This window comes from Sphaerodactylus townsendi, linkage group LG06, assembly GCF_021028975.2.
Source record: "Sphaerodactylus townsendi isolate TG3544 linkage group LG06, MPM_Stown_v2.3, whole genome shotgun sequence".
Lineage (NCBI taxonomy): Eukaryota > Metazoa > Chordata > Lepidosauria > Squamata > Sphaerodactylidae > Sphaerodactylus > Sphaerodactylus townsendi.
This window is the reverse complement of record NC_059430.1, coordinates 58,797,064-58,824,574: the sequence shown is the minus strand read 5'-3', so window position 1 is coordinate 58,824,574 and position 27,511 is coordinate 58,797,064. Positions and strand designations below refer to the sequence as shown.

The 27,511-nt window shown below is 41.9% G+C and overlaps 1 protein-coding gene across 1 annotated transcript in view; it reads right to left on the bottom strand.

The window, feature by feature from the left end:
• Positions 1–18,019, bottom strand: part of PTPRR (protein tyrosine phosphatase receptor type R) — a 133,258-nt gene extending 115,239 nt beyond the window's left edge. The window contains exons 1-2 of the mRNA XM_048500790.1: positions 17,887–18,019; positions 4,504–4,808 (exon numbers count right to left, since the gene is read on the bottom strand). Of these exons, the coding sequence (XP_048356747.1) occupies positions 4,504–4,808; positions 17,887–17,947 (366 nt within the window). The 5' untranslated portion in view covers positions 17,948–18,019. The remainder of the gene's footprint in view (positions 1–4,503; positions 4,809–17,886) is intronic.
• Between the last annotated feature and the right edge of the window lie 9,492 nt (positions 18,020–27,511).

The following is a 27,511-nucleotide window of genomic DNA, read 5'->3' as shown; positions in this document are numbered from 1 at the left end:
GACATAGCCACCCTGAGCATGTGAGGTAAAGGGTGGCACACAAGTTAAATAAATAATAATGATTGGTCTGTAAATGTGTTGAATCCTTGTTGGGTCTTTCGAACCTAGGTTCCTTGGAGGTCCCTGCTCTTGGGAGTATCCTTGGGTTCAACTGCCAGGAAATTCTCCCACAAGGTAGTGACTTCTTCAGGTTAGTACACTCACTACTAGCAACCCAGTAGTGGACCTGAAATAACTGTTTCAGGATCACTTCATCCACTATCCATTTTCAGTCATGGGCTGAAGCCATTGATAGGTCGCATCCCTTGGGGAGGTCAACACACCTTTGGGTGATCTCCCTTTTTCTAAACCAAGGTGCAGAACTGCCAATACGGTTCAGGCCTCCTTAGTTTGCTGTAATCTGCTTCTTCTGCCTTGGGAAGTGTTCTTAGAGTATCTTAGGCTTCCCCCATGAAGAAGGTCCCAGTGATGAAGGTCCACTATTCCTGAGGTAGCAGGAAACTTTGGCTGTTCATTCAAATGCCTCAACGTATGTAATTGTCCAGCCCCAGCTTTATGAGTTTAAAGAAGTAACTTGCCTAATACACCCCACTTCTCCAGGGAGGGTGGGTTCTGCTCCGCCCCCTGTCCTTCTCCCAAGACCTGTCTGATTCCTGCTGACCTTCTGCCTTCTGGGAACTGAGGTCAGGGGCGTAACGAGGCAGCCCTGGGCAAACTGTAGCCCTGGGCAAAACCTGAGTTGGATGCCCCCCCCCCAATGGGTGGCCACTCCACCATGACCAAAAATTTTTTTGCACCAGGACATTGGTGCCTGCAGGGGGTGCGTTTTTAGACATATCAGCACCAAAATTTCAGCATATCCTTAGGAGACTGTCCTTATGCAACTCCCCAGGTTTGGTGGGGTTTGGTTCAAGGAGTCCAAAGTTATGGACTCCCAAAGGGGGTGCCCCATCCCCCATTGTTTCCAATGGGAGCTAATAGGAGATGGGGGCTACAGTTTTGAGGGTCCATAACTTTGGCCCCCCTGAACCAAACTGCACTAAGCTTGGGGGGTGCCATCATCTCCAGATGATACCCTGAAATTTTGGTGCCGATACATCCAAAAATGCACCCCCTGCAGGAACATCCTAGAAATTTGCCCAAGAATCTTTGTTCTGCATTGAGTTTTCTGCATTGCTGTCAATGTGGGTTGCAGGCTGTGGGGGGCACATTTCTGAAGGCACAGTCTCAAAACTTTCAGGGTCTCATCTGGAGACTGCCCTAATGATACCCCCCAAGTTTGGTGCAGTTTGGTTCAGGGGGCAAAAGTTATGGACCCTCAAAACTGTAGCCCCCATCTCCTATTAGCTCCCATTGGAACCAATGGGGGATAGGGGCACCCCCTTTGGGAGGCCATAACTTTGGACTCCCTGAACCAAACCTCACCAAACCTGGGGGGTAGCATAAGGACAGTCTCCTGATGATATGCTGAAATTTTGGTGCCACTAGCCTAAAAACTGTGCCCCCTGCAGGCCAAAAATGGAAAACCACTAAAATACCCAAAAACGAACCCAGCATTTTGATGCCCCCCAAAAGGTGATGTCCTGGGCAGCTGCCCACCTTGCCCAATGGGCATTACGCCAGTGACTGAGGTAAATTGTTTGTCTGGGGATGGGAAAAATTGGGGTGGGGGTCTCCATTAGTGGCAGGTCTTCTCCCATTGCATCAGCTGTCGACCTTTCTCACTGGGTCCTGGGCCCTTCTCTCCCTCAGCTATTTGGTGGCACAGCCACTATGAGGGGTAGCCAGTTCCTAGGTCAGCAAGGCTACAGTTGAGCAAAAATCAGAACGGGGCAGACATTGCAGCTCGCTCCCCACATACACACAGAGACTCGTAGACCCTCTGAGAAGGTGTCCAGGGCCAAGCCTTGAGGGTGGCTCCTGTTTGGGCCAGTCCTGGACACAAAACAAAACAAAAATGGGAGCATTCAAATCATATCTAGGGAACGTTCAAGTTTCAATCTTGTCATGCAGGATGTCGTATCAAATCTTGCAATTTTCTATATTTCTTTCTGGCTTTCATCAGGGTATATGCATTTAATATTGTCTCATCTACAGCTTTCTTCAATGTGTTTGTGGGAAATCTTTATGATGATTTTTGGTAATTCTCTGGAGGTTCTTTGGTTGTGTAGAGAGTGTTTCCACCTTGCTTTATGGAGAGTTGTCAAAAATTCCTTACAGCTGGGTCACTCAGAAGCTTTTTATGTCTAAATTACATTCAACTCAGCCTGTAAAGTGAGAGCAACTCTGCAGTGGTCCCATTTCTATGGCCAGACTCTTCACTCACTGTTACTAGAACTATTTTTTCTTCAGTGGAACAGATTTTGGAGCATATCTCCTGGTCTACAAGAGTCTTCTGCAATTTTGTGTGAGCCCAGCACTCCATTCACAGTTAAAGCTTTTCTATATTTAGAGAGCATTTCATTGTGACATACATTTTCACACTCTCCTTCCCAACCATTGGTTGTGTTCTACAGGAAACACAGTTGCAACTGGCATTCACATTTATCTTCCCCCTTTCAAAGCAGGTGATGACTCTGTAGGGGTGTTTGCTGCCTACTGAGTAGCCTGTGATTCTTTCATATGAACTTATTTCATTCTTGCATCTTCCACAAAAACATCCACTAAAGGAGGCATATTTAAAAGAGCACATCCTGAAGAATTTTCTCCTCATGTATTATTCTACCTGCCAGTTAAGATCCTGTTCTCAAACCCCGCTATCTGCGACCCTGCCTTTTGAGATGAAGACAGGAATCTAGCCAAAGGCTCATCTCTTCTTTGGATGCCAATCCAAAATGTTTCTCTCTACACAAGCTTTTAACTGAAAATATTCATTTAAAAATTCTTTATGGTTTGCTTTAACTCCCCAGACCATTTTATCAATATCATGGTAGGCTGTTGTTTTTTTTAATTCTGCTTTCATGTAAACCTGGCTTCATGGTCTTGATTTGTTTTCATATTTTGCTGGCTTGGTGGTGATGTTTTACTATTTTGTGGTATGCTGCCTTGAACAGCATACACATTTTCTAATTAAAGTAATTGTACTTATAAAATAAAACTTTTGACCATAATCTCCTACCCAAATGGAGTTTGAAGACGGAGAAAGACTGGCAGGTATATCTACATGTACAACAGAAGTCTGAAATTGTAGAAATTACTGGAAAAGTAGGAATTTCTTCCTGTGACCCCCCAAAAACACTAAAAAGCCACTACCACATAGATTACATAGCCTATAGAACTTCTCTAAACACTGTTATATGTCTGCCACAGGCATAGCCACCAGGGGGTGAGGTGGGGACTGGTGCACCGGGCAGAGCCCTTGGGGTCACGTGGGGGCAGAAAAATCACCCCCACACCACTCCTCCTTCCCCTTGCCTTGCCCATATACCATATACCTGCTGTGATTGGCAGGACAACTGAAGAAGAGGGAAGAGGAATATGTATCTTTTCCACATTGAACGCTTGTGAAATGAGATAGGAATTGGCAGATGATCCCTAACTTAATTCTCTTTTCTGCAGCTGATAGCTTCTGCCCTTAACAAAAATGTCTACAGTAATATCCAAATAAAACCCTAAATAGTTTCCTCCCTTAACAAAAATGGCTACAGTAATGGGGATGAGATCATGGCTTCATGTCCTAAATTCTGAACATTGTGGAGGTAGGTTTTAAAAGAAAAGATGACCTCCTTCTACTTTCAGTTTTGTAGAGGCTTCTGCCTCACGAGAGAGGGGGATGGGCTTGAAAACTGGTGAAAGGGTTGGGAAAGGGATGGAGCCAACTGGGGGAGTGGGGAAGAGATTTAACACTATAAAACTGCATTATGCAAACAGCACACAGGCAGCATAGATTCAGGAGATTCAGAATCTGAAGAGTTTACAAATTAATCTCATAGATGCTAGAATGCATTCAGCCATGAAACTTGAACAATTGAACCTGCAAAGTTGTAATTAGTAGGTTTGTTTATATTATGCTATTAAATGGAGTTGCATAAGCCATTTAGTTAAAACAATTATGCAGGTACATGTATGTGATGTAAGTGTTGCATACTTGATTCTACTTAAAAAAGACTATACACAGCAACCACTTTAAAAGTTAAATTAACTAATATTTTATCTCTTTCTTTGTCTCCATTTTTAGGCATTCTTAGACTTCACCCCTACTTTAGATTCTGTGAAGAAGAACAGAATTAGGTCAGATGAACCTGGCATATTATTAGCAGGGCGCATAGCAAAGTAGATGTTCTTAAAACGTCTAGCAACATTTGATGGATATTGATTTTGATCATATTGATCTGCAATTCCCAGCCCTTGATTTAAACATTATACATAACCATCAGCAGCTTGTGTCAAGTAGCTATCAGTGTTGTATTGTAGAAGCCTTTGCCAATTTCACAGACTAGTGAACAGCTGAAGAACTTAGAATGCACTACAAGAAGCAAAAAAGAGCCAGCAGAGGACACTTACCATAGTAATCACATTTGTTGCTGGAACTGATAGATTTTCCACTTCCTGGTCCTCACCCGTCATAGCTAAGAGATTGAGAGATGGGTCATATGCAGGTCTAGAGAATGTTGACTTAAGCATAATAGCTGGATGCAGCTTGCTTATTTTTGCATGGGAAGACAAATGAGATTTCAGTCCATAACTCTTCTGATCACTTGTATCCAAACTTTTCTCAACACTTTGCACATGATGATAAATGAACATTGGCTTCCCACTCCTTCTTTGATGGATGGCCAAGAAGTGGTCATTGTCTCCTGAAAAGCACCCTGTCAAAAACAAGAGTGTGTGTGTGAAACACTAATGAACATACAAGCAAGTAAACAATTATTTTATTTACCTTTTCAACTACACTATATGCATTAAAATAGTCTTCAGAAGCCATACTCTCTGTGCCAAAGCCTGGGTTGCAACCAAAGATAATTTTTTTCAGTGGTGGTACCTCCCCTGTGTAACGTTCAGCAGGTTCTCCATTAGACACCAAGCCAAGGCATTAATTTTTACCCTGGCTCTTAATCCAAGTGTTATATCTTTTTTAACCATTTCAATAGTCTTCTTTCTTGAGGACCGTTTTAGACTCCTGAACATTATTTCAGGTTATTTTTAAGCTCCTGATACTTTGGCTTGTTTTCTTATTTAAAGCTCTTACATTATGTTGTGATTTGATTTTTAAAAATGTACATGTTACCCTGAATAGGTCTCAGGAGCAGCAATGTATACAGGGTTTCAATGATGGTGATAGTGGTGGAAAATGTCATTAAGTCACAGTTGACTTATGGTGATCCCACAGGGTTTCACTGCAAGAGCAGTTCAGAGGTGGTTTGCCATTGCCAGCCTGTGCATAGCAACTGTAAGGAATTCCATAGACGCAGAAATAAAAGGCTTTGGGAGTAAAAGTCCATTTATTAAGACATCTTAGAAAGCTCAAGTACACGCAGTGGCAGGAATGACACTTCCCGCCAGAAGCACAGGTTATAATACCAGTCACCCCATCCCCCCTTCCTGCTTCCCATGGGAACAGAGGCTTCATCTCCCGCGCAAAGATAAAGTCTCCGCCGATGCATCTGGCCCATCGCCCGGGCTGTGGAATGCACTCAAGGTTACCTCACCATCAACACCATTGAATCCTAAATTTCCCTGGTGGTCTCCCATCCAAGTACTAACCAGGAGTGACCCTGTTTAATTTTGATCTACAAGATCAAGCTTTCCTAGGCTATCCAAGTCAGGGCTTATAATACAGTCTATACATTTATAGCAAAATGGACCATTTATTGTTTTGTCATGACTATGTTGCCATAATATAAGATACGACTGTGAAACACTGGTAGTGTGATCCTAGGCAGAGCTATGCCCTTTCAGACCCACTGATTTAGAACAGATTTAGAATGATATAATTCTGCTCATGTTAGCACTACCAGCATCTACTTGATCTGATAACCACAAGTCTCACGGTTATGAGTATTATCTTATATTCTTGATTTTCTATGATAAATAATCTCATGGTTCCAGAAAAGGTTTTATGGTAAACTGCTAGATTTATCAGATAATTTTATGAATGATTTTATGTACCAGAAAGCATTCAGTCCCATCCAAATCTTTCAGTCAGGACAAAAAAAGCCTCAGGCAATACAGTAATCAACTGAGATATACCTGAAATGGAGCTAGATTCAAGTCCAGTAGCACATTGTACACCAGGATTGGGGGGGGGGGGGAATAATAGCTTTCGAGAGTCAAAGCTCCCTGTGTCAGATACTTGAAATACATTCTGTGCGGAAATGGAGGCTATTGCTCCTAACAACAACAAAAAAAGGGGACCATTACCCTTTTTGCAGATGGAGGAGAATGAAGTAATGGAAATAGGTCAAGAATATTACGCTAGTTCTACACATACAAGGGAATCAAGTGGGAATGAGGTTACAGTAAGGTTGTCCACTCTGGCATTTTAATTCTGTACTCAGACTTACTTTTGGTTCCATGAAGGAAAGGATCTACATGCTCATTTGACTGAAGCCAACATATTGCTATATGTGGTCCATTCTCCAGCATAATGAATATACAAGAGCCAAACTATAGAACTCCCCTGGTCCTTGACAGATGGGGCAGAGGAGTGTAATTTAGTGACTCACAGGCATAGTTCATGAGTGCAGTCAAAGCTGAATGCATTTACCATGCATTCATGGACCTTCTCCACCAAGGATTCCCAGACGTGCACAGTTTTAAGTACTGATCACATCCATCAAGGTAATCCATGAACAGACACCCTTTCCCACAAGTAGCTCTTTCAGGCTATATTGGAGTACCCTTAACTAATACAGCCCTCAGCAGTAACACCAGCATCTATTCATAAAGCTGCAACAGAGTAGGCTTACCAGATAAATAGATGCAGTTCTTCACAGTGCTTTAAGTAACTTCAAGGAAACTGAGATTGAAAATGGTATCTGTTTGGCATATTGACTATTAATCTCTTTATTGACTTTAAAACAAACCAGGCCAAAATAAAAACTGGTTTTAATTCTTGTGTTCTGTCCTCATTATCCATCACTGCTTCAAATCCTGGTTACCTAAATTCTCAAGTAAATGTAGTGTAGCCTTCATATTTATCTATCACTATTAGAATGTTTTAACCCTCACCCAGATTAGATAAATGTGCTGTCAACTGAATGTCCAGCTCAAACCCCAACACAAATATAGGTGTTTAATATACAAAACAGTATAGCTTTTGAGATTTTACTGCTTGACATTTTTTGCAATGACAATGGATGTGTTCATAAATTGAAAAATATTCCTGGTCAGAGTTCTTCCAAGCTTGTGAAAAATGCGCTTTATTTTTCAGAACATGTCATGTTGGGAAGGAGAGGGGGGAGAAAAATTAGAACAAAAAACAGCATGTCCCATTTTGCTCTGAAGTAGATTCTCTGTCCTGCCTGTGATGAGTAATTTATTTTAAAAAGGAAATCTTATTCCCACAGCCATCTGGACCCATGATAGTAACGGCAAAACTCTAAGACTTCTGGCTCCTTTAATCACATCACTTTGCTCACATGATAGTACTATATAGTTGTTCTAATGGAATCAGGATTTCTTTATTTTACTATTGACAAATGAAAAATATAATTTGCTACCAACTTGTCTGAAAAGGTCTCTTCCTCTGATCATCACCATGGTACCTTTTCCTGCTTCTTCTCCCCAAGTAGAAAATTATTTATATTTTTCACAACTCTACTGCTGGTACTTTTTAGCACTTTTTCACCAATATAAAGCTATCCATTTCAATTAAATGCTGCTTTGAAATCACCAACTCTCTATGGCAGATGATACACTGCACAATAGAACAGTCTGGCTCTTCTCCTCCATCCTTCCATGCAATGCATCCAATGTTCACAGTATTCATAACGTCTCGTGGGAAAGTACTGTCAGTAAGTAGGCTTTTTTAAAAAAAATTGCTGGGGCCAGAGATTTTATTTAAAGAACCCAAATACTGCCTTTTCAGAGAACCTGTTTAAGGTTGCTCATGATGTAAATAGATGAAATTGCTACAATGCATTCTGTGTGGTACTGCCCTGGAAGACTGTCCAGAAGCTACTACTGGTACAAAATGTCACTGCCATAATGTTGACTGAAGTCATAAGGATCATATGACTCTGACCTGTTATGCATAAAGTGTCTGCTGTTTGATAGGGGCAAATGTCCATCATGGCAGGACTTCTTGTATGGGTGTATTTCCTTGAGCCCCACTTTCCCTTTCCATTTGCTCCATGGCAAGTGACACTGCTTCTAGCATGACTTTTAATTTGTTTCACCACCAGGATGGGCAGATTTGCCAGTGAGCACAGCTTTCCTCTGGACACCCTTCTTCCGCCCACAGCCAGCCTATCAAGCTTCACCCTTCCTACTTGCTCACACAGCCCTCCACATTTTCCCCTTTCCATGCTGGCTTCATTACCACCTCGTATCCCTCTTCCATGTTGCTGGCTCCTTCCTGCTTCTCTAAATGTCATATCAATATCTCAGAGTTGGCTTTTGCAAGACACAGTACAAGCAGGGTAACTTTTTGGTTCCACTTCACCTCTCTACTCTACTTCCACCCTCCCCAACGATCAGGAGAACTTCTTACAAACTTATTTCAAACAAACCTCTATTTTAAAATAAGCCTCTGTCTCCTCCAGCAGCAGCATAAGGGGGAGGGGGGAGGGGGGAGGGAGGGGGATTTAACATATGGTCCCCTTCTTCAGCAGCAAGTGGTCCATTTTTGCTTTGCCTCTTTCTTTTGGGGAGCATTATTTTGGTAAAAGCTGCTACAATATCAATATACCTGCAATTTAAAGGGCTTTAACGAAGTCCTTTATTTTGCAACTACTGGTGTGATGAGATCTGTGCCTTTAAAAAGGAGTTGATGGGTGGAGTTAAGAGAACCAAGAAAAGCAGAGGCCCATTGAGACTTCAGCAAGCAGCTGCACAGCAGGCAGAGACTGACTCCTCATAGAGAAACATAAGACCACACTACAACCCCCTGCCACTGCACAGCTGAGAGTCCAGAGGTAAGCATCCTATTCATAATGGGCCTCTATCTTCACCAGCTCCTAGTTTGCTTCCATGCACACTAGCTCCCCATTTGCTTCTGGGTTCAAGTCATTAGCGAAGAAGAGGAAGAGGAAGAGGAAGAGGAAGAGGAAGAGGAAGAGGAAGAGGAAGAGGAAGAAGAAGAAGAAGAAGAGGAAGAGGAAGAGGAAGAGGAAGAGGAAGAGGAAGAGGAAGAGGAAGAGGAAGAAGAAGAGGAAGAAGAAGAGGAGTTTGGATTTATATCCCCCTTTTTATCCTGCAGGAGACTCAAAGGGGCTTACAATCTCCTTGCCCTTCCCCCCTCACAACAAACACCCTGTGAGGTGGGCGGGGCTGAGGGAGCTCCGAGAAGCTGTGACTAGCCCAAAGTCACCCAGCTGGCATGTGGGTCTGAATTCCCCAGATAAGCCTCCACAGCTCAGGCAGCAGAGCTGGGAATCAAACCCGGCTCCTCCAGATTAGATACATGAGCTCTTAACCTCCTACGCCACTGCTGCTCCCTGTTGGACTGTTTTGCTGGGGGTGGGAGGTGTTTTATGAGCTGGTGCAAAAAATAATTGTTTGGTCGTGGTGGGGTAGGGTGGCTGCCCATACTTGGGGGGGGGAAGGGTGCCAAACTCAGGTTTTGTCCTCGGGCTCCAGTTTGTCTAGATATGTCTCTGATTGTATATATATTTTATTTTCAATATGAGTTTATGTTTCTAATGATTTAAGCAAACTAGTGATTCTTTATTTTTGCTGCTTCCTCACACCATTTTTTTCACAAAATGCATATATTTTTAACATTACTCGTGTATCAGTAAATCGCCATTTTTCATCATGTGTATATCATACATATACATTATATATATATTGAAAGTACACATTGTGAATAAACAGTGTATAAACAGTGCAGGTGAATCTACAAATGGAAAAAAACTATAAGATTTTTTAAATTAAAAAATGAATAGGTAGATGAAATCCTTTCTCATTCTTATAATACATTAGCAGTGCCATACTGAGAAGACTTATATGCTTTTAAACTCACTGACTTTGATATACTATCTGAAAAGTACAATGGTTTGGTATTGCACTGTGGGGCTGCAAGATTTAAATCAGTAGTTGGTTTAGTTGATTCAAATCTTTAGCTGAATCACTGTTGGGGGAAGGAATTAAATTGGACTCTTAAACAGTCACATATTGAAGTTCAACCACTAAGAAGCATCTGAGGCAGGTAGGAGGATTATAGGATTATTGGCCTTAGGAAAGTCAGGCGCAGTGTCCCTTTCTGAAAGGGAAGGCAAATTTGTGGTCTTAATTTATTCTTAATTATCTGCCATTGAACTGACACATCTTCAATTAGTGAACTGACACATCTTCAATTAGTGAATGAATAATAACAGCAATTTGTTGGTAACCCTATTGAATGGGAAGTTCTGTTCCAGCCAAATCTAGCACCCTTGTCCACTACACCACACTATCTTGCCTTTCTTCGTAATTCTATTCCCCAACTAAAGATATCAAAATATAGAACATATCCACTAAGATGATCCTACATCTATGATGTAAACTAAAACCATGTGGAGCCACACTGATTGCATCAGTAACATCAGCTTAACAAATCCCTCTCAAATGACAGAGGATTCACATGGTAGGAGAAACAGACTGAACTCTAGTCATGTAAACAATATAAAGCAACACCCTCATACCATTCTGCTCTAAGTGTCAAATAAACAGACAATGTTACAAAAAGTGGATAAAGTTCTAAAATTACTCCTAAGGGTAATTTTAATTTTAAAACATAAGGTCATTTCTCTCACAACAAAGCTGTTTCATGTTTTTGCATATGAAAATGCAAACAAACTGAAGGAGAATTAAATATGTTTAGATGTAGCTTTAAGCAAAACCAATATAGATTAGGAATACTCCAAACAAGCAATATGTATCTAATTCATGGATATAGTAGTCTTTTAAGCTATCTGGAAGAAAAAAGAGCTCAGCCAGCTCCCTGTTTCTGATTGAAGAACTGGAGACGCATTTCATGATCTATTGTTAACTGAAGTGCAAATCTGATATCATGGGCTATTGGATTTCTGTGGGTCTGCTCATGTGAATGAAGAATTGATGGATTGGTCCCTCGTGCATTCTCCACTGTGGCTCACTCATACACAGAATATTGATTCACTAATGTTGTATAAAGCTTGGATATTTCCCAGACGGTGCCAGACCAGTGAACAAAGCTTAGGTTTTCCAAATTGTAATAGGCTGCATTGGATTGCTTCTTGCATTTGCCTGAAAGCCTAGTGAAGTCAGTCTCCCTTTTCAAGAGTTGGTGTGGCCAAGAGAATAAGCTGTCAGTCTTAGCTAAGATTGTTTGCCTTAGCTGAAAATTTTACCAGAACATGTACCTTCCTTGATAATGTACCCAATTGTGTCATCTCAGTGAGAGAGAAAAAATGTTTTGCTCTTACATTTCAATAAATTCTCTTCTTGAATTTGTATGCTGCTACTCTGCAAAGTATTTTTGAAACATTTAAACCCTGGAAAACTGTAAATACTTTCATGCCTGATACAATAATACATTGTCTTGTATCTAAAATATCTTTGAGATGATATTTTTCTTTTTCTCAGAGTCCTTAACCACCGCACCACATTGGCTCTCTCTTTAAAAAAGATGAGGGTCTACATCTTCCTAGCACTGATCTGTGGCTCAATAAACTTTCAGTAGGGATCCTTCTGCAGCAAAACAAGTTTAAAGGATAATGGCTAGAAAGTAATAAATACATATTTATTTACTTCATTTATTTACTTCATTTATACCCCAGTGGGACCCAAAGTGGCTTTCAACTTTCTCCTCTCTTTCATTGTATCCTCACAACAATCCTGTAAGATAGGTTAGGCTTACATGACTGGCCCAAGGTCACCCAGCAAGTTCCTATGACTGGGCATTTGAATCTGGATCTCCCAAAACCTAGTTCAACACTTTAACCATTACATAAGAACATAAGAAGAACCCTGCTGGATCAACCCATCCAGCCCAACATCCTGTCTCATGGTTCCTCTGATAATCTTGTAATAGGACATTGAGGCCCCCTGATGATGCCTCCTGGCACTGGGATTAAGAGGTTTCCTGCCTCTGAACATGGAGGTTCCCTTTAGTCACCGTGACTCCTAGCTACTGATAGACCTATCAGTGATGAATCTATCTAATACCCTTTTAAAGCTGTTTATGCCTGTCACTATCACTACTCCCTGTGTAAGTGAATTTGACATTAAATTCTCTGTATAAAGGAGTAGTTTCATTTTGTTCATCCTGAATTTACTGCCCGTTTGTTTCAATAGATGCCCTGGAGTTATAGTATTTTGGAAGTGGGAGGGAAAAGTGGCTTGCAACATTCTCAAAAATATTTAATCATAACCAACATTATGTCATGCTGATATAATGCTATAAAGCAGATTTTTCAACACTTTTCAAAATTGAGTTTGTTAATGGTTGTCTAAATGTTTTTGTATGTACAGAATAATTATATAGTGCACAGAACACAGTTCCCTCATCCCAAAAAGATTCTACAACGGTTGCTATTCTCTGAATCACACTAAGCTGTCCTGCTCCATGGTGACAAGCTCTTCTTTCATGACCATGCAGACTATTATTATCTGCTGAACTACTGGGGCACTGGGAGTTGGGCAACAGCATGACAGAAGCACCAACACTTTTCATGGCTTTGCCTACTCTGCAGCCTACTCTTCAATACTGGACATCAATTCTACAATTGCCTTTTAGATTTTTGCTGAGGCCTTTCTACAACAATCTTCTCTTAGGGATGGCAGAACAAAAATTCTGAATGGGATTCTTTTTACTCCCAAGGTACCAAATTAACCTGTAAGGCTATAGATGTTTTTCACTTAGTTGTTATATACGTTATTACCCTGCAAAGAAAAGATTCTCGTGAAGTATAATCTCTGGATGGGAGCCATACTGAAAAACTGAGTTGTTTCAACCACAACTCACAAAGAGAACATCATTCAAGGTCCATGGCAGTACTAAGTGCAATGCATTTGATGATTAGAGATGGGTGCACAACACCAAAATTGCCATCTATAATTCATAAGTATAGACCACAACTAGATACATTTCACAAGACTATTCTCTGGAAGATTGGTTCTTCCTTTGTTTCACAAAAGAAAACCTGCAAATGAGGGCTCTCTTAATGAATGCTGCTCAGTACAAAAAAATAAAATAAAACCCTTTCTGTCAGATAGATGATTAAATTTCATTTTGTCTGTACAGCCTTCTCTCTGAAATCCTGGTTTTATAAGTATTAAGATTTTTTTGAATGGAGAAAGATCCAATCATATGAACCTATACCCAGAAATACATTTACTGCCTCAGTGGCAAGTGGGTCATGTGCTTGGGTGCAAGTTATTCTGATGCAGAAGTTACTTCAAGTAAGGATAGTTTTGATTGAAGCCTTAGCTTAGAATGGGCTCCTAAGCAGGTTTACCAGAGGGTAAGTCCCCTGAAGTCAATATGACGAACTTTTGAATAAACAAGAATAGAAATGGACAGCAGCACACCTGAACTCTGTTGTGCAGTATCTAAGATAAATACAGTTTTTAGCTCCTATATGTTTTTGGTTCCTATTTATACCATAGTATAGCATTCTGTATAAATTAGGTAAAAAACTGACACAATACCGTTTGTGTGTGTGTGAAATCCCATCAAGTCCCAGTCGACTTATGGTGACCCTAAAGGGTTTTCAAGGCAAGAGATGAACAGAGGTGATTTGCCATTTGCTTGCCTCATGTAGTGACTCTGGGCTTCCTCAATGGTTACCCATTCAAGTACTAACAAGGGATGACCCTGCTGAGCTTCCAAGTGCTGACAAGATCACCCACCATGGGCCACCCAGGTCAGGGCAATATGATTAGATATAGTTTATACACACATACATGTTGCCTTGGATCTATCAAGTCCTAAGAATCTCTTGTACCTCATGATACAGGGGTTACTGTTTCATCTGTGGGCCAACATGATCTATAAATATAGCCTCTGCACCCTTTAAACTATCACTAACTCTGCATTGAATAGGCACTACAAGAGACATTATTGGAAACTACTCCAGAGCTGCAAAACTCCCTTCCTTTGGAAACTCAACCAGGTCCACAACTCAATCTTTTACAGAAATACTGCAAGGCATTTTATGTGATCTGGTTTTTAATGGCTAGCTGATGAGGGATAATTTTAATTGAGATATTATTATTATCATAATCATTATAATCATATTTCAGGGGTTTAATGTAAACTTGATTTAGGTTTTAATATTGTTGTTTTCCAAGGAGTGAAGTGGACTAAAAATCCTGCTTCACTTAATAACTCAAATGAAAACTGAAAAGGAAATACCAGAGTTTAATGTCAAAATATTTCTATTTTGAAAAAAGCTGAAACATGGCAATCTCTATGCTTAAATTTAACTGCAGCCAAACTGAGCAGAGAAAGCATTGCAAATTAAAATGGCAAGCCAATTTGTGTGGAGAGTTATTTCAACCTGTCTTGATGTAAACAGACAATCCAGAAGAAATGTCAAAATTGTCATTGAAAACTTTCACCTGCACCTGTGCTTTTAAAGAGCAAAACATGAAGATCCTGAAGTAGCCTTTAAAAGGAAAGGGATCAACATTGTTGAGGTCCAACAAGGCTCCATGGCAGTTCCATTAACTTGAACTATTGATTTTTTCCAGACAGGCAGTGCAATTCTAAGCAGAGTTTATTACAGTGGTCTTAGCAAGATGTAGCTCTGCTTAGCATAGCACTGAAGCTTACCTAAATTTGCTGAATAGGCATTACCCAACCAGAAAGGCGCCTTCAAGGCAGGTGAGAAGCACAGGTAATTTGCCATTGCTTTCCTTTGCAGAACCTTCCTTTGTGGTCTGCCATCCAAGTACCAATCTTGCTTTGCTTCTGAGATCTGAAAAGATGGGACCACACCATGCTGCCTTCCTCCCCCAGCCCTATCCCACACCAAATGAAAGAAAACTGTGTGTGGGTGTCTGATATTTCTGAAATAGTATCAGTAGACTGTGTCATGGTAAAGGGCTTGCAACCAGGCTGGTCATCACTGGACTCCCAGCCTCCAGTAAAGGAGGAAAGAGAGCATTATGAAGTGGAGGAGGCTAAAAGGAACTGATGACTCTAAGAATTGTAAGATCCACAAGTTCTGCATGGCTCAGCATCAGGGACACCTGTGGGAGGGAAATCTTCATCTAGATCTCTCCATGAAGAATCAATTTTCCACACAGCATTTAAGAGGTACAGTGTATTAGACAACTTGCATTGCATTCATCAATAAGATCATAAAGGTAGTCATATGCTATTGATATGGTTTTGTATATGCAATTCTAATTGTACTCTCAACACAATGTTAAAAATCAATTTTTAGGCAATTTTAAAAAATAGCATCAATATAAACAAGAAAACATAAAACTAAGTAAGACCCACCATAAAAAACCCATTGAAAAAATCCATTAAAAATTAATCAGTTCAAATCACAGAAGACAAATATGGATCAATAACGGAGCATTCAGTGCAAAAGAAGAGCACATAAAAAAGAAGATGAATGTGCCACTAAGTTGCAAACATCTCACCATGACAACCATCCACAGGCTTTCCAGGCAGAGCTGAGCAGAGGTGGTTTGCCACTGCTTTCCTTTGCATAGCAACCCCTGTCTTTTTCAGAGGTTTTCCATCCAAATACTGTCTCAGGCCAATTGAGCTTAGCTCCCAAGCTCTGATGAAAGTATTTGGGGTACACATTCCAATATAATGAGGCAGGTTATTTGATATAGGCACATAAAACACCAAAAAAATAAGCCTGAGGAAAGATAACAGTTTTCACCTGGTGCCTAAAGGTCAGGTGCCAAAAACCCACCCACTAATGTGGGGAGGACATTCCACAACCATGTTGGCACAAGGCCTGGTCAAATGCTCACCCACTTGACCTCAGGAGGTGGGAATCATATATAAAAGAAGAGGTTCAGTTGATCAGCATGTTTATATGAGCATTCTTTAATACCCTGGCACCAGGTCATATAAGAACTTATGGATAATTATCAGTTACGTTAATGTAGAACACATTTCATGGAAGTTGAAGTGCAAACAATCCTTAGAAATTTAGAGATACAAGTTTATTTGAGCTCAAGGTCTCAAGGTTTGCTGTATTCCGACTTTCTACATTGATATGATGAACCAACACTTTAAAAACATACATGCAGGATTCTAAAGCATTGCAAAGAACCAGCAGAAAAAAGATACAGGATGGCAGAGAACCAGTGAGGTTAGAAACTATAGCAATACACACTGCTCAAGTTTTTCAGTTCTATGAATCCAAGAAAGATATAATGAATTCATTGGGATGTGGGAGTCTTCATCTCCAGATCCATGAAATCTCCAAGAAGAAGCATTTTCTTGGTTTAAACGTCCCTTGCATTTCATGCCACCCCACCACAACTCAAGATCCCTAGACAAACAAGAACCCCCATCCCCAACGTCTATTTTCATTGCAGAAGGAACAAGGTCTGTTAAAACAAGGCTCTCCTGTAATTGCATTATCGAAGTGTATTTAGCTGTAGCCTTTGTAAATTTCCTTCTGCTTAAAAGAAGAGGGATCCACATCAAATTGTGGGAGGGGTGTCTGCAGAAGGAGAAGATTGATACAGTTTAAAGCCATGGCTCTCTGCGAGGAGGGGAATACATGCGATAATAAGTCAGGCTGAACTGGAAAGCTCTTGCCGTGGGAGATTGCAATGCTTTATTCTTCAGATTTTCTGAGCGATGTAAGGGTTTTGCTAGGTAAGCAGACAGATGATTTATTCTCCCAGCGACAGGGCTAATGCACAAGGGTAGTTGCGCAGCGGGATTTCACCTTTCCTAAAACGCTATTTCCACATCTGAACGCGTATTAAAAATACAGCGTCCATCATGCTACAGTAGCCGAGCGGCGTGACTTCCTCCGCAAATCTCCCAGCAAACGGGGCACAGAAGGGAAATGCCTCTCTACAGAATCTATAAACTGGCAAGTCAACAGCTGAGCGTTTTGCATGCTGTATGTGTATGTGTGTTTTAATTACCGTATTTCTTTTGTAGTAGCGCTCAGGGCAGCAGCCACAGCCATAGGCGTATAGCCCCGCCACACACACACTTCCACCCCCACCCCCACACACGCCGTATCTTGCCCCTGCTTTGCTTTTCTAAGAATTTCGGCTGCCGCTGACCCTGGTGCTGAAACCTGGAAATCTCTGCGTCCCCAAGACACCAAGCAGCCCCACCCCTCTCTCCCAATTGTACGGCCAAGAGTCACTTCACCAAACACAGAGAGGGATCCCTAGCTTCCAAAAAGGACAATTCACTCCATGCTTCTAGCTGTAATGGATTGGATTAAAGGAGCGCTGCAAGACGTCTACCGTACAACAGCTTCCTCCTGAACTGGAACTACAAAGAGATGTCCTAAGAAATCTTTCCCTCCCTTGAATTTGCGGAGCTCAACGCATTAAAAACCCCTAGCTGATCTCGCTGTCACGCACAGACCCAAAATCTTTGGTCGTGCCACTCCCAGCATCAAAAGGCATTTGCAATGGCCACACAACAGGTGCTTTAATCGATCCAATTAAGTTGGCGCCTGCTGCAGGCGGGCAGACCGACTCCCTCCCCTTGGTCCTGGCCCGAGTGCTCCGAGCGAGACCCTCGCAAAGGCAGCGCGGTTCTCGCAATTCAAAACAAGGCACAGATCGCCCTGGCAAAGGTCTGCTTACCTGCAGGGTGGAGACGAATTAAGAGGTACACCACGGGAAGGCAGGCTGCTGTCCTCCACATGGTGCTTTCGTGCAGCCAGGAGCCCGTCGATCTGGGTCTCTGGCAGGGTCAGGTTTTGCTTCCCATTGGTTTTCCTCCGTACTGGTTAATGAGCATGCTTGAGAAAGCCACGCATGTGCAACAGAGATCGTGAAGCTGCTGCCCTCTTCTGCCAGCAGAAGTTTCTGCGCGCAGAACGGCTGTCAGACGCGGCAAGGCAGACAGGAATCCAGAGGGACCTGCATGCGAATGAAGGGAGGGGAGGTTAAATTATAGGGATATGGACTAGAAATCCGTCAGAAGAGAGGGGAATCCTTGAAGGTGGTGAGGGGAACTGGCAGAGCTTTTCTATCGAACAGTTGCAGAAACAGCTACCAAAAAATCCGTTTTCCAGCTCCTTTCCCTCAGAGCCACATTCTGACCTGCCCACAAGCTTTTTTGTAAGAAAAATTTGCGTGTCCAGACTTCACTTTCAAAAAACACGGTTCTGAAGTAATGAGAGAATGCTGGAGGGGGTGGTAAACAATTAAAATATGCAATAATGCCTTGAAAAGGTCAAATTACTTTTTAACAGAAATATAGTGCATAGTGGCATTGTTTTGTAATATGCCAGCCTCACTCTGAAAAAGAAGGGTATTATATAAAGTAGTAGTAAAGGTGTTGGACTACATCATAGGAAACTCAGGTTCGAATCCTCACTCTGCTATGGAAACTTGCTGGGTGACCTTCGGCCAGTCACACATTCTCTGCCCTGACGCCAGCTAGTATTTGGATGGGAGAGCCTCAAGGAATACCAGGGTCATGACGCAGAGGCAGGCAATGGCAAACCACCATTGAACTTTACTTGCCTTGAAAATCCTAAAAGGTCAGCATAAGTCAGCTGTGATTTGATGGGGGAAAGGGGGGGGATTATGTTGAACATGAAAAATTTGTGAACAGTTTTAGTACTTCACATTTAATCAAAGCAAGCAAGGGGTATCTCACATATCCTCCCTGCTGGTCCCCCTCCCCTAGCTATGGCAAGGGGCATGGAAAGTGGGAAGCAACTCACATAGCATGCTTTCTGCAGCAAGCCTCCTCCCTCCCCCTCCCACATTATGAACAACCAGGTGATGGATGCTGTAATGTGAGCTGAAAGCACTTTTCTGCTCCAAGTCACTTCAAGCTTCCTAAAACAATGGGATTAATTAATGCAATTTGCTGAGGGCACTTAGGACTTCAGAGTTTTATGCAAATTTGTAATATATTTAATATTGATATTCCCACAGAATAAAAACACAAGAGTACTATTAAATTAAGCTACTGCTGATCAGCAATTGTAATTCCTGTTAAACGGTTTCTGGCCCAATTCACAGTGCTGTTAACTCCATTTAAGGAAAGAGTGTGGAAACTAATTGTTACCTGTTGTATCTGTTACTTGGATGAAAACCATTCTGGATAACTGAAAGCTTCAGTAGAAGCACACACATGAACTTGTCTTCTACTGAGTCAGAACAATCAAGGCCAATATTGTCCTCTCTGAAATGTAGTGGGTCTCCAGAGCCTCAAGTCCAGAGCTTTCACATTACTTTCTACCTGATACTTTGGAATGGAGATGCCAGGGATTGAAACCTTCAGCATGCAAAACAGGTGCTCTGTCACAGAGCCACATTCTGCTAGCATGACCTTCATTTTCATTTCCCAGATACTTTAAGAAATGTGAAGAGAGACCTATCAGCATTGCTTCCCCTATTCTTAGCTAGTAATCTCTGGGGATACAGGGGGCTTTCAAGTCTCAAGATATTCCTTATTCCTGGTACCCTGAACCCAAGGAGCCTTGAGAAGTTTGTTTACTGGCCTAGAAGTTTCCTTACCAGTCCAGTGCCTTAGGGTACTCACCATTATCTTACTCTCTCCTACTCAGCCTGAACTGTTTTTGCTAGTCAAGACTCCTAGTTAAGGATAAAGTAACAAAATTAAATAATGTCCCAATTAGACCCAGCATCTCCAATTCTTCACACCCTTAAGAGTATGACCATGTGTCTCCCTCCCCTCATCCCCAGCTTAGGGAAGGAGCTCTGTCTCAGCATTACAGTATATGTTTTGCATGCGGAAGTTTCCCAGTTCAGTTCCCAATACTGCCATTAAAAGGAACAGGTAGTAGGTCAGTGATGGTGAACCTTTTCGAGACGGAGTGCCCATATAGCAACCCAAAACCCACTTATTTATCACAAAGTGCCAACATGGCAATTTAACCTGAATACTGAGGTTTTAGTTTAGAAAAAACAGTTGGCTCCAAGGCGTGTGTTATTCAGGAGTAAGCTTGGTGGTAGTTGGAGGCTTTGCTTTGAAGCAACTGTGCAACTCTTCCAACGGGTGAATGACGACCCTAGGAGGGTTTACTAAGAAGCAAGCCCCATTGCCAGCAACCAAGCTTACTCCCATGTAAAGGATCACGCTTTAGTTCTTCGCATGAAAATCAGTGGGGTTTAACAGTGCTTTACAGGGCTACCTACACTGCTTCCCCAAAACTAGGTCTTAGGTTTAATGCTAATAATTGAGCCCAGCTGCCCAGGCCAGCCTAGATGTGGGGGGGGGGGCACTCTGTTCACGTGTGCCCACTGACCATGATAGACCAATTGTTTGACTCAGTATAAGGCAGCCTCATGTATTTGTGTGTGTGCATGTCTGTGTGTGTGTGCACACCTGCATGTGCGTGTGTGTGTAGTTCCCCACAGGGTTAGAATGAGGAAGGAGTGCAGGATGCCACAAGAAGAAGAAGAAATGCTGGTGAGTAGATGAGTGTCTATAAGGAAGTACAGCCAAGTCATCTCCTGTTTAGCTTGGATGCACTGGCGTAATGCCCATTGGGCAAGGTGGGCAGCTGCCCAGGGCATCACCTTGTGGGGGGCATCAAAATGCTGGGTTCGTTTTTGGGTATTTTTAGTGGTTTTCCAGTTTTGGCCTGCAGGGGGTGCAGTTTGTAGGCTACCAGCACCAAAATTTCAGCGTATCATCAGGAGACTGTCCTTATGATACCCCCCAAGTTTGGTGAGGTTTGGTTCAGGGAGTCCAAAGTTATGGACTCCCAAAGGGGGTGCCCCTATCCCCCATTGTTTCCAATGGGAACTAATAGGAGATGGGGGCTACAGTTTTGAGGGTCCATAACTTTGGCCCCCCTGAACCAAACTGCACCAAACCTGGGGGGTATCATTAGGGCAGTCTCCTGATGAGACCCTGATAGTTTTGAGACTGTGCCTCAGAAATGTGCCCCCCCAGCCTGCAACCCCCACTGACAGCAATGCAGAAAACTCAATGAAGAACAAAGATTCTTGGGCAAATTTTGGGATGTTCTTGCAGGAAGGGCATTCTTGGATGTATCAGCACCAAAATTTCAGGGTATCATCTGGAGACTGTCATGATGGCACCCCCAAGGTTTGGTGCAGTTTGGTTCAGGGGGTCCAAAGTTATGGACCCTCAAAAGGGTAGCCCCCATCTCCTTAGAAAAGAATGGGGGATGGGGCACCCCCTTTGAGGGTACATAACTTTGGACCCCCTAAACCAAACTGCACCAAACTTTGGGGGTACCATAAGGACAGTTTCCAGATGATACCCTGTAATTTTGGTGCTGATACATCCAAAAATGCGCCCCCGCAGGCACTAATGTCCTGGTGCAAAAAAAATTGATCGTGGTGGAGTGGCCGCCCATGGGGAGGGGGGCATCCAACTCAGGTTTTGCCCAGGGCTACAGTTTGCCCAGGGCTGCCTCGTTACGCCCCTGCTTGGATGTATGGGGTCTGACTATGCCTCACCTCAGGCTTTACTCTTTTAGAGGTAAATTTACTGCAGCTTGTTGAAGGAAGGTGAGAAAGTAGCTTTTCCTCAAATGTCATCCCATTAATGCTTATCACAATTATGTACAGCCAGCAAGTATTACCCTTTGTTTGTAGATGTGGGGTATGGATGGTTCATAGGCTGAGAAATGAGTTATCTAAGACCACCCAGTGACTTAATTTCATTTCATAGGGTAACCATGTTGGCCTGTAATAGAACAGCCAGATTCAAGTCCAGTAGGACTTGAGTCCTATTCCAGTCCAGTAAGATTTGGGGGGTGGGGGATAAGCTTTCAAGTATCAAGGCTTTGTTAATCAGTTCTGAATCAGAATTAAGACCTCTGAGTCCTTATGTTCCAACCAGAAGGTGAGGGGGGGGTGTTGCACAGAAGGAACTTAGGTTGCAGAGGTACAATGAAATTTAGACTCAGTTACTCATTGTTTTAGCCACTTTGTTACAGTAGGTCTGTTAGACAAGGCCCTCAGAAAGATTCACTAAGGGCTCAAAGAGATGTGATGGATCTGCATCCATGTGTAAAAGGTATAGTTGGATTAGGGCCACACAGAGATATAGTCAAGAAGATAGACATATTTTCCAGTCACTAGCCTTTTAGATCTTTTGAATATAACCTTGATTTGTATCCAAGATAAATTAGCTCCAGTTTACCTGCATTCATTATTTAAACCCATTCCCTTGTTGCAGTTGCAGACATTTTTCTTATTATTATGTCAGATATATAGAAACATGCAAAATACACACTGTGAGTTTGCACGCTGTTGTCTGAGAAACACAGTGGTTTGTGGGAAGCTGCCTGGCTAAATAAAGCCCACTCAGTTCCTTGTTCCTCTCAGTTAAGTTGCATCAAAAGCTGCCTGAAATACATTATTTATGTTTTCCCCATATGTTCAACAGTTGAAGTTAACCACAGAATTAGCAGTCAGAAAGAAGGTAGGTCAAAGATGAATGGGTTGCCTGCCTTGTTATTAGTATTCCTAAAAATTTGATTCAAATGTGGACAATAATTCACACTGCATTCCTTACATGCAGTGCACATTTTCTTCTAAGGAGCTCAGGGACGTGTATATTGATGGAGTTATCCTAGTCCAGTGGTGGCGAACCTTTGGCACTCCAGATGTTATGGACTACATTTCCCATCATCCCCTGCCAGCATGGCCAATTGGCCATGCTGGCAGAGGCTGATGGGAATTGTAGTCCATAACATCTGGAGTGCCAAAGGTTTGCCACCACGGCCCTAGTCTGTCCCTCACAAAAAACCTGTGAAGTAAGTTAGGCTGAGGATGTATGAATAGCTCAAGGGTATTCAGGGAATTTCATTGTCCAAGCTGAGATTTAAATGAAAGTCTCCTCAATCTAAATCCAATTTTCAAACCATTTTACCATATTCGTTCTAGCAAGATGTAGTACATAAATAAAGGGTGGAAGTACCCAATTAATTTTCTATAGGTTGCTGGACAAGACATGGATTCCATTTCTTTTGTGATATATTTGGTAAAGTAGGAATATATTTCATTATTATATAAATTAACAAAATGGGGGTGTGAAGAGTTCAGGAACATTCTGAAAGTGTCAGTTGGAGGATGTGGCTCAGAACACAGGAAGGGCAGTTAGTGAGTGAGGGTTTAACTGAAGCTGAAGCCCAGTTGGTTTTTCCTGAAGTTTTCTTTTGTTAATTAGTTAGAGCAACTTGTAAGCTTGCCTGTTATATGTAATAAACTACAAAATAAACTACAAAAAAGAAGAAGTTTCTATGAGTGTATTGAATCAATAAGCAATTCAAGTAGAAGGGGACTGTGGAGTCTTCCTTGACATGGTGGCAGCGGTGGGATTTTGAAATACACTCAGTGAGCATTTTGTTGGCAAGCAAAGAGTGTAAATTTGCTCTAGTACAAACCACAGATTTCAGTTGAATGTGCAGATGGACGAACCAGTAGTGAAACCTCGATCTAAAAAGGTGAATGAAGTGCAGGTCACACTGGAAGAGCCCAGAATATGCACACCATTTTTCTCAGCTGAGCCAGAATCAAGCAGCAGAGTGGTAGCTCAAGAGTTGGGAGCCACGGGACAGCTGTTGAATGGCAAGGAGTTGAGAGACATGGATGAGAATGACCAAGAAAGGTCTGTAGTACACCCCAGAGGACTACCCAGAGTTAATGCAACCAGACGGGATAGTATAGATACAGGCGATTCCTCAGTACCAACCAGCACTGAGGGATGGATGAGGATGCTATAGCGTTTATGCTGCTGAAACCACCATGAACTTGCTGATGCAGGACAGACAGAGGGAGTCGACTGCAGCTTGGCAGAAGAGACAGTTCCCCAGGTATCAGCAGGGTGAGTCAGTGGAAAGTTTTTTAGCTTTGTTTGAAGCTGCCTTGAGAGAAAATAGAAGTTCCCAGAAGGAAACAGAGTGAGATTCTGGGCCTTGCGTTGCTGGAAATTTAAGCTCGGTGTGGAGTGAACTTACACTTGGGGAAGAAGCCACCTATGAGAATTTTAAAAGGCAGGCCTTAGTAGATTTGGAGAAAATCCGAGATCCAGTTGAGAAGAAGAACTGAGGGGAACTTTCCCTAAGAGGAAGGAGAGCTATGTTGCTTTTATGGCTCGATTGAAACTTATAGTTCAGCAATGGTATAGAGCTGCAAAGGTTCAGTCCATAGAAGACTTTTGCAACTTGATAGCAAGAGAGCAATTTTTTCACACACTCCCCGAAGAAATCTCTCAGCTCTTGTTCAAAGCTAAAGAGAACTTAGATTTATCTGACTTGGCTGCTTTCGCAGACCAGATGGCCACCGTAAAAAAGCAAGGAAAGAAAAACAGCACGTTTTGTATCAGAGAAGAGAGAATTGTTTAAAACCAGCCCGAGAAATATTGAGTTTCACGGGTAGGAGATGGAAGAAAAAAGTTTGCTTCAGAGAAAGGACTTCTTTCCAAGGCCCAGTAAACCAGCTGAGATCTATATACACCAAGGAATATAATCTGCTTTTTGTGTGGAGAAAGGGGTCACTTCAAATCACAATGTGTGCAAGAAATAAAGAGAGAAACAAGAGTGCAACATGTTGGAAATAATCGGGTTTTGGTGCAAAATAAGAAGATTGGGAGGAGAGTAATGATTCACCAAGGTAGTTCTGCTTGTTCCAGTGAAGGAGAAGAGCCGGTCACCGTGGTGATGAAGAACTCTGCTAAGTCCTGGAGAAACTCTGCGCTGACAACTAAGAGATATGCTGGTGATGAGGAACTTGTTAAATCCACTGAACAAGAACCAAGAGTGAGAATGGGAGAGTTACAGCTGGTTGATGTAAATAGTGTGATATCTGAGGAACAGAGGAACAGTGGGTTGGAGATCTCAGGGCTATGAAAGGAGGTATTACTTGAGGAGAAGTTGGTAGGTGGAAGGTTCTGTTGACACAGGGGACGAATATAAGTTCTATCCAACAGAAAGTTGTTAAAGCAAATAGAGTCATCGGTTGGTGCAGGAAGGATGCAGGTTACCCCATAAGAAGGACCCCCTATGTACTTGGGTTTAGTTCTGATTCATATCCAGACTCCCAGAATTGAAAAGGACATATATGCCATTGTACATGATGTTTCTGATATGCCTTTTATAATTGGAGCAGATGTGTTGTACCAATCTGGACAAATGAACGCAGTAGTTACTAGGTCAAAGGCTAAAACAAGCACTGAGAAAAGAGAGAAACAAGAAGGCTCAAAGGGGGGAATTAGAAGATGTACATGAAAAGTTTCCAACTAGGATTCCTAAAAGCTGGAAAAAAACTTAAGTCAAATATGGGTGAGCAAAAAAAAAGAAAAAAATTAGGTGGAAGTGGGAGTTGACAGCAAAAGCTGAGATTAACTAAGTCACTGGTGGAGGAAAAGAAAGATGAGTCATTAAGCACTCCTAGTCCAGCTATGGAAGTTAAGGCTTTCCATTTTGATATAAAGAAAATGTATGTCATGAAAGGTCTGAGCAGTTTAAAAACTGAACAAAGATCATGTACTACTTTAAAAAGAGTTATGTGAAAAGGCAGAGGTTGCTTCTGGAGAAGTATCTAAAGAAAATCCTGAGAGATTTATATGGCAATCTACTTAATGTATCGCAAAAAAAATGGAGGCAGGGCTTTTCTGAGAAGGGAAAAGTAACCTTACAGTTAGTAATTCCAAGAAAGTACAGAGGAAGAAATTTTAAGGCTGAAACTCATAGTGTCCCATTGGCTGGACACCTAGGAATAAGAAGGACTATGGAAAGAATTCAAAGGCAGTTTTTTTGGCCAGGGTTGACTAAAGAAAACAGTTAAGGATTTTTGCAAGACATGCTTGATGTATGTCAGCAGGGTTGGAGCACGCTACTGATAGAACTAGGTGTGAGAACTCTGACCCTACCCAGTAATTGATGAACCCTTTGCAAAGGTCATTTTAGACATTTACAGGTCCTTTACCTAAAAATGGTTCCGGAAAACAGTATATTGTGAAAGTTATAGTTGACCATGCAACCAGATTTCCTTTGTGCCTTTTGTGTGAGAAACATTACATCTGTGTCAGTAGCTAAGGCCTTAATGGAATTTGTGTCCACATATGGTGTGATAGAAAGTGACTAATGACTGATCAAGCCCCCTAATTTGATGTGTCACAGGTGAGTGAAAATTTTCTACCATGAGTTGGCTGAGGAGTTCAGCATGCCCCTGTAGTGTAGCGTATAACCCTCAGTCAAATGGTTTAGTGGAGAGGGCCATTCAGAACTACTAGGACAATTGTTGAAGTCTTATGTACTAAAGCATTCAAATTCATTGGGATCAAGCGGTACCATATTTGACGTTTGCTCTCATTGATTCAGTCCAAGAAAGCTCTAGGATTTGTTTCTCCAAAAATCAGTTATTGTTTGGTAGAGATATCAGAAGAGTCCTTTGGGCTTAGCTTAGAGCAAATTTGGAAGGCTTTATTGAAGCAACTCTTGGTCCCAAGGATGTAAATGCATATTTCTGTGAGCTGCAAAAGAACTCTTGCAGGAAGTAAGGACAGCTGCAGCAAGAGAATTTGGAAGCAGGCTCAGCAAAGCAAAAGACCTACTTTGATGTTAAAAGGCTAGACCACGCTATTTCTCTTGCAGTGGGTAATAAAGTTTTATTACTGTCAGTGGATAAGCCTGTTAAAGTTGGATGTGGCTTGGAAGGGACCTTATGTGATAATACAGGTTTTACCCAATGACAATTATGTAATTCAAGAAGATGATGTAAGCGAGAGAACTGTGCATGCGAATAGGTTGAAACCGTATTGTGAGAGAGATCTGTAATGACTTTTCCAGTACAAGTTGACGCACTAACGCAGATGAGTTTGTGGAATGGAATTTTGAGGAGTGTTCTGAGGTGGGTAAAGTTCCGAATTTCAGATGTGGTTTTATCAGAAGGGCAATGTAAGCAAAGTTAGACATTTGTTGTAAAGGACTTTGAATTGTTGTTTACTGAACACGCCCGGGTTTGACTCCACCTGATTTCCCACCACATTGACACTGGAAGGTGTCGCGACCTATTAAAACCACACCATATACCCTATTAACAATCGTATGAAAGAAGTTGTGGAGAAGGAGGTTAAACAAATGTTGAAGTGGGATATTATTGAGCCTATGGTAACAGTGCATGGGGAGCACCCATATAGTACTAGTGAAGAAAAAAAAGCAAGGTGTCTGAGGGTGACCCTCCTGAATTCAGACTGTGTGTAGAGCTTTAGAAAGGTTAATCTAATGACAGCTCTTGATCCTTA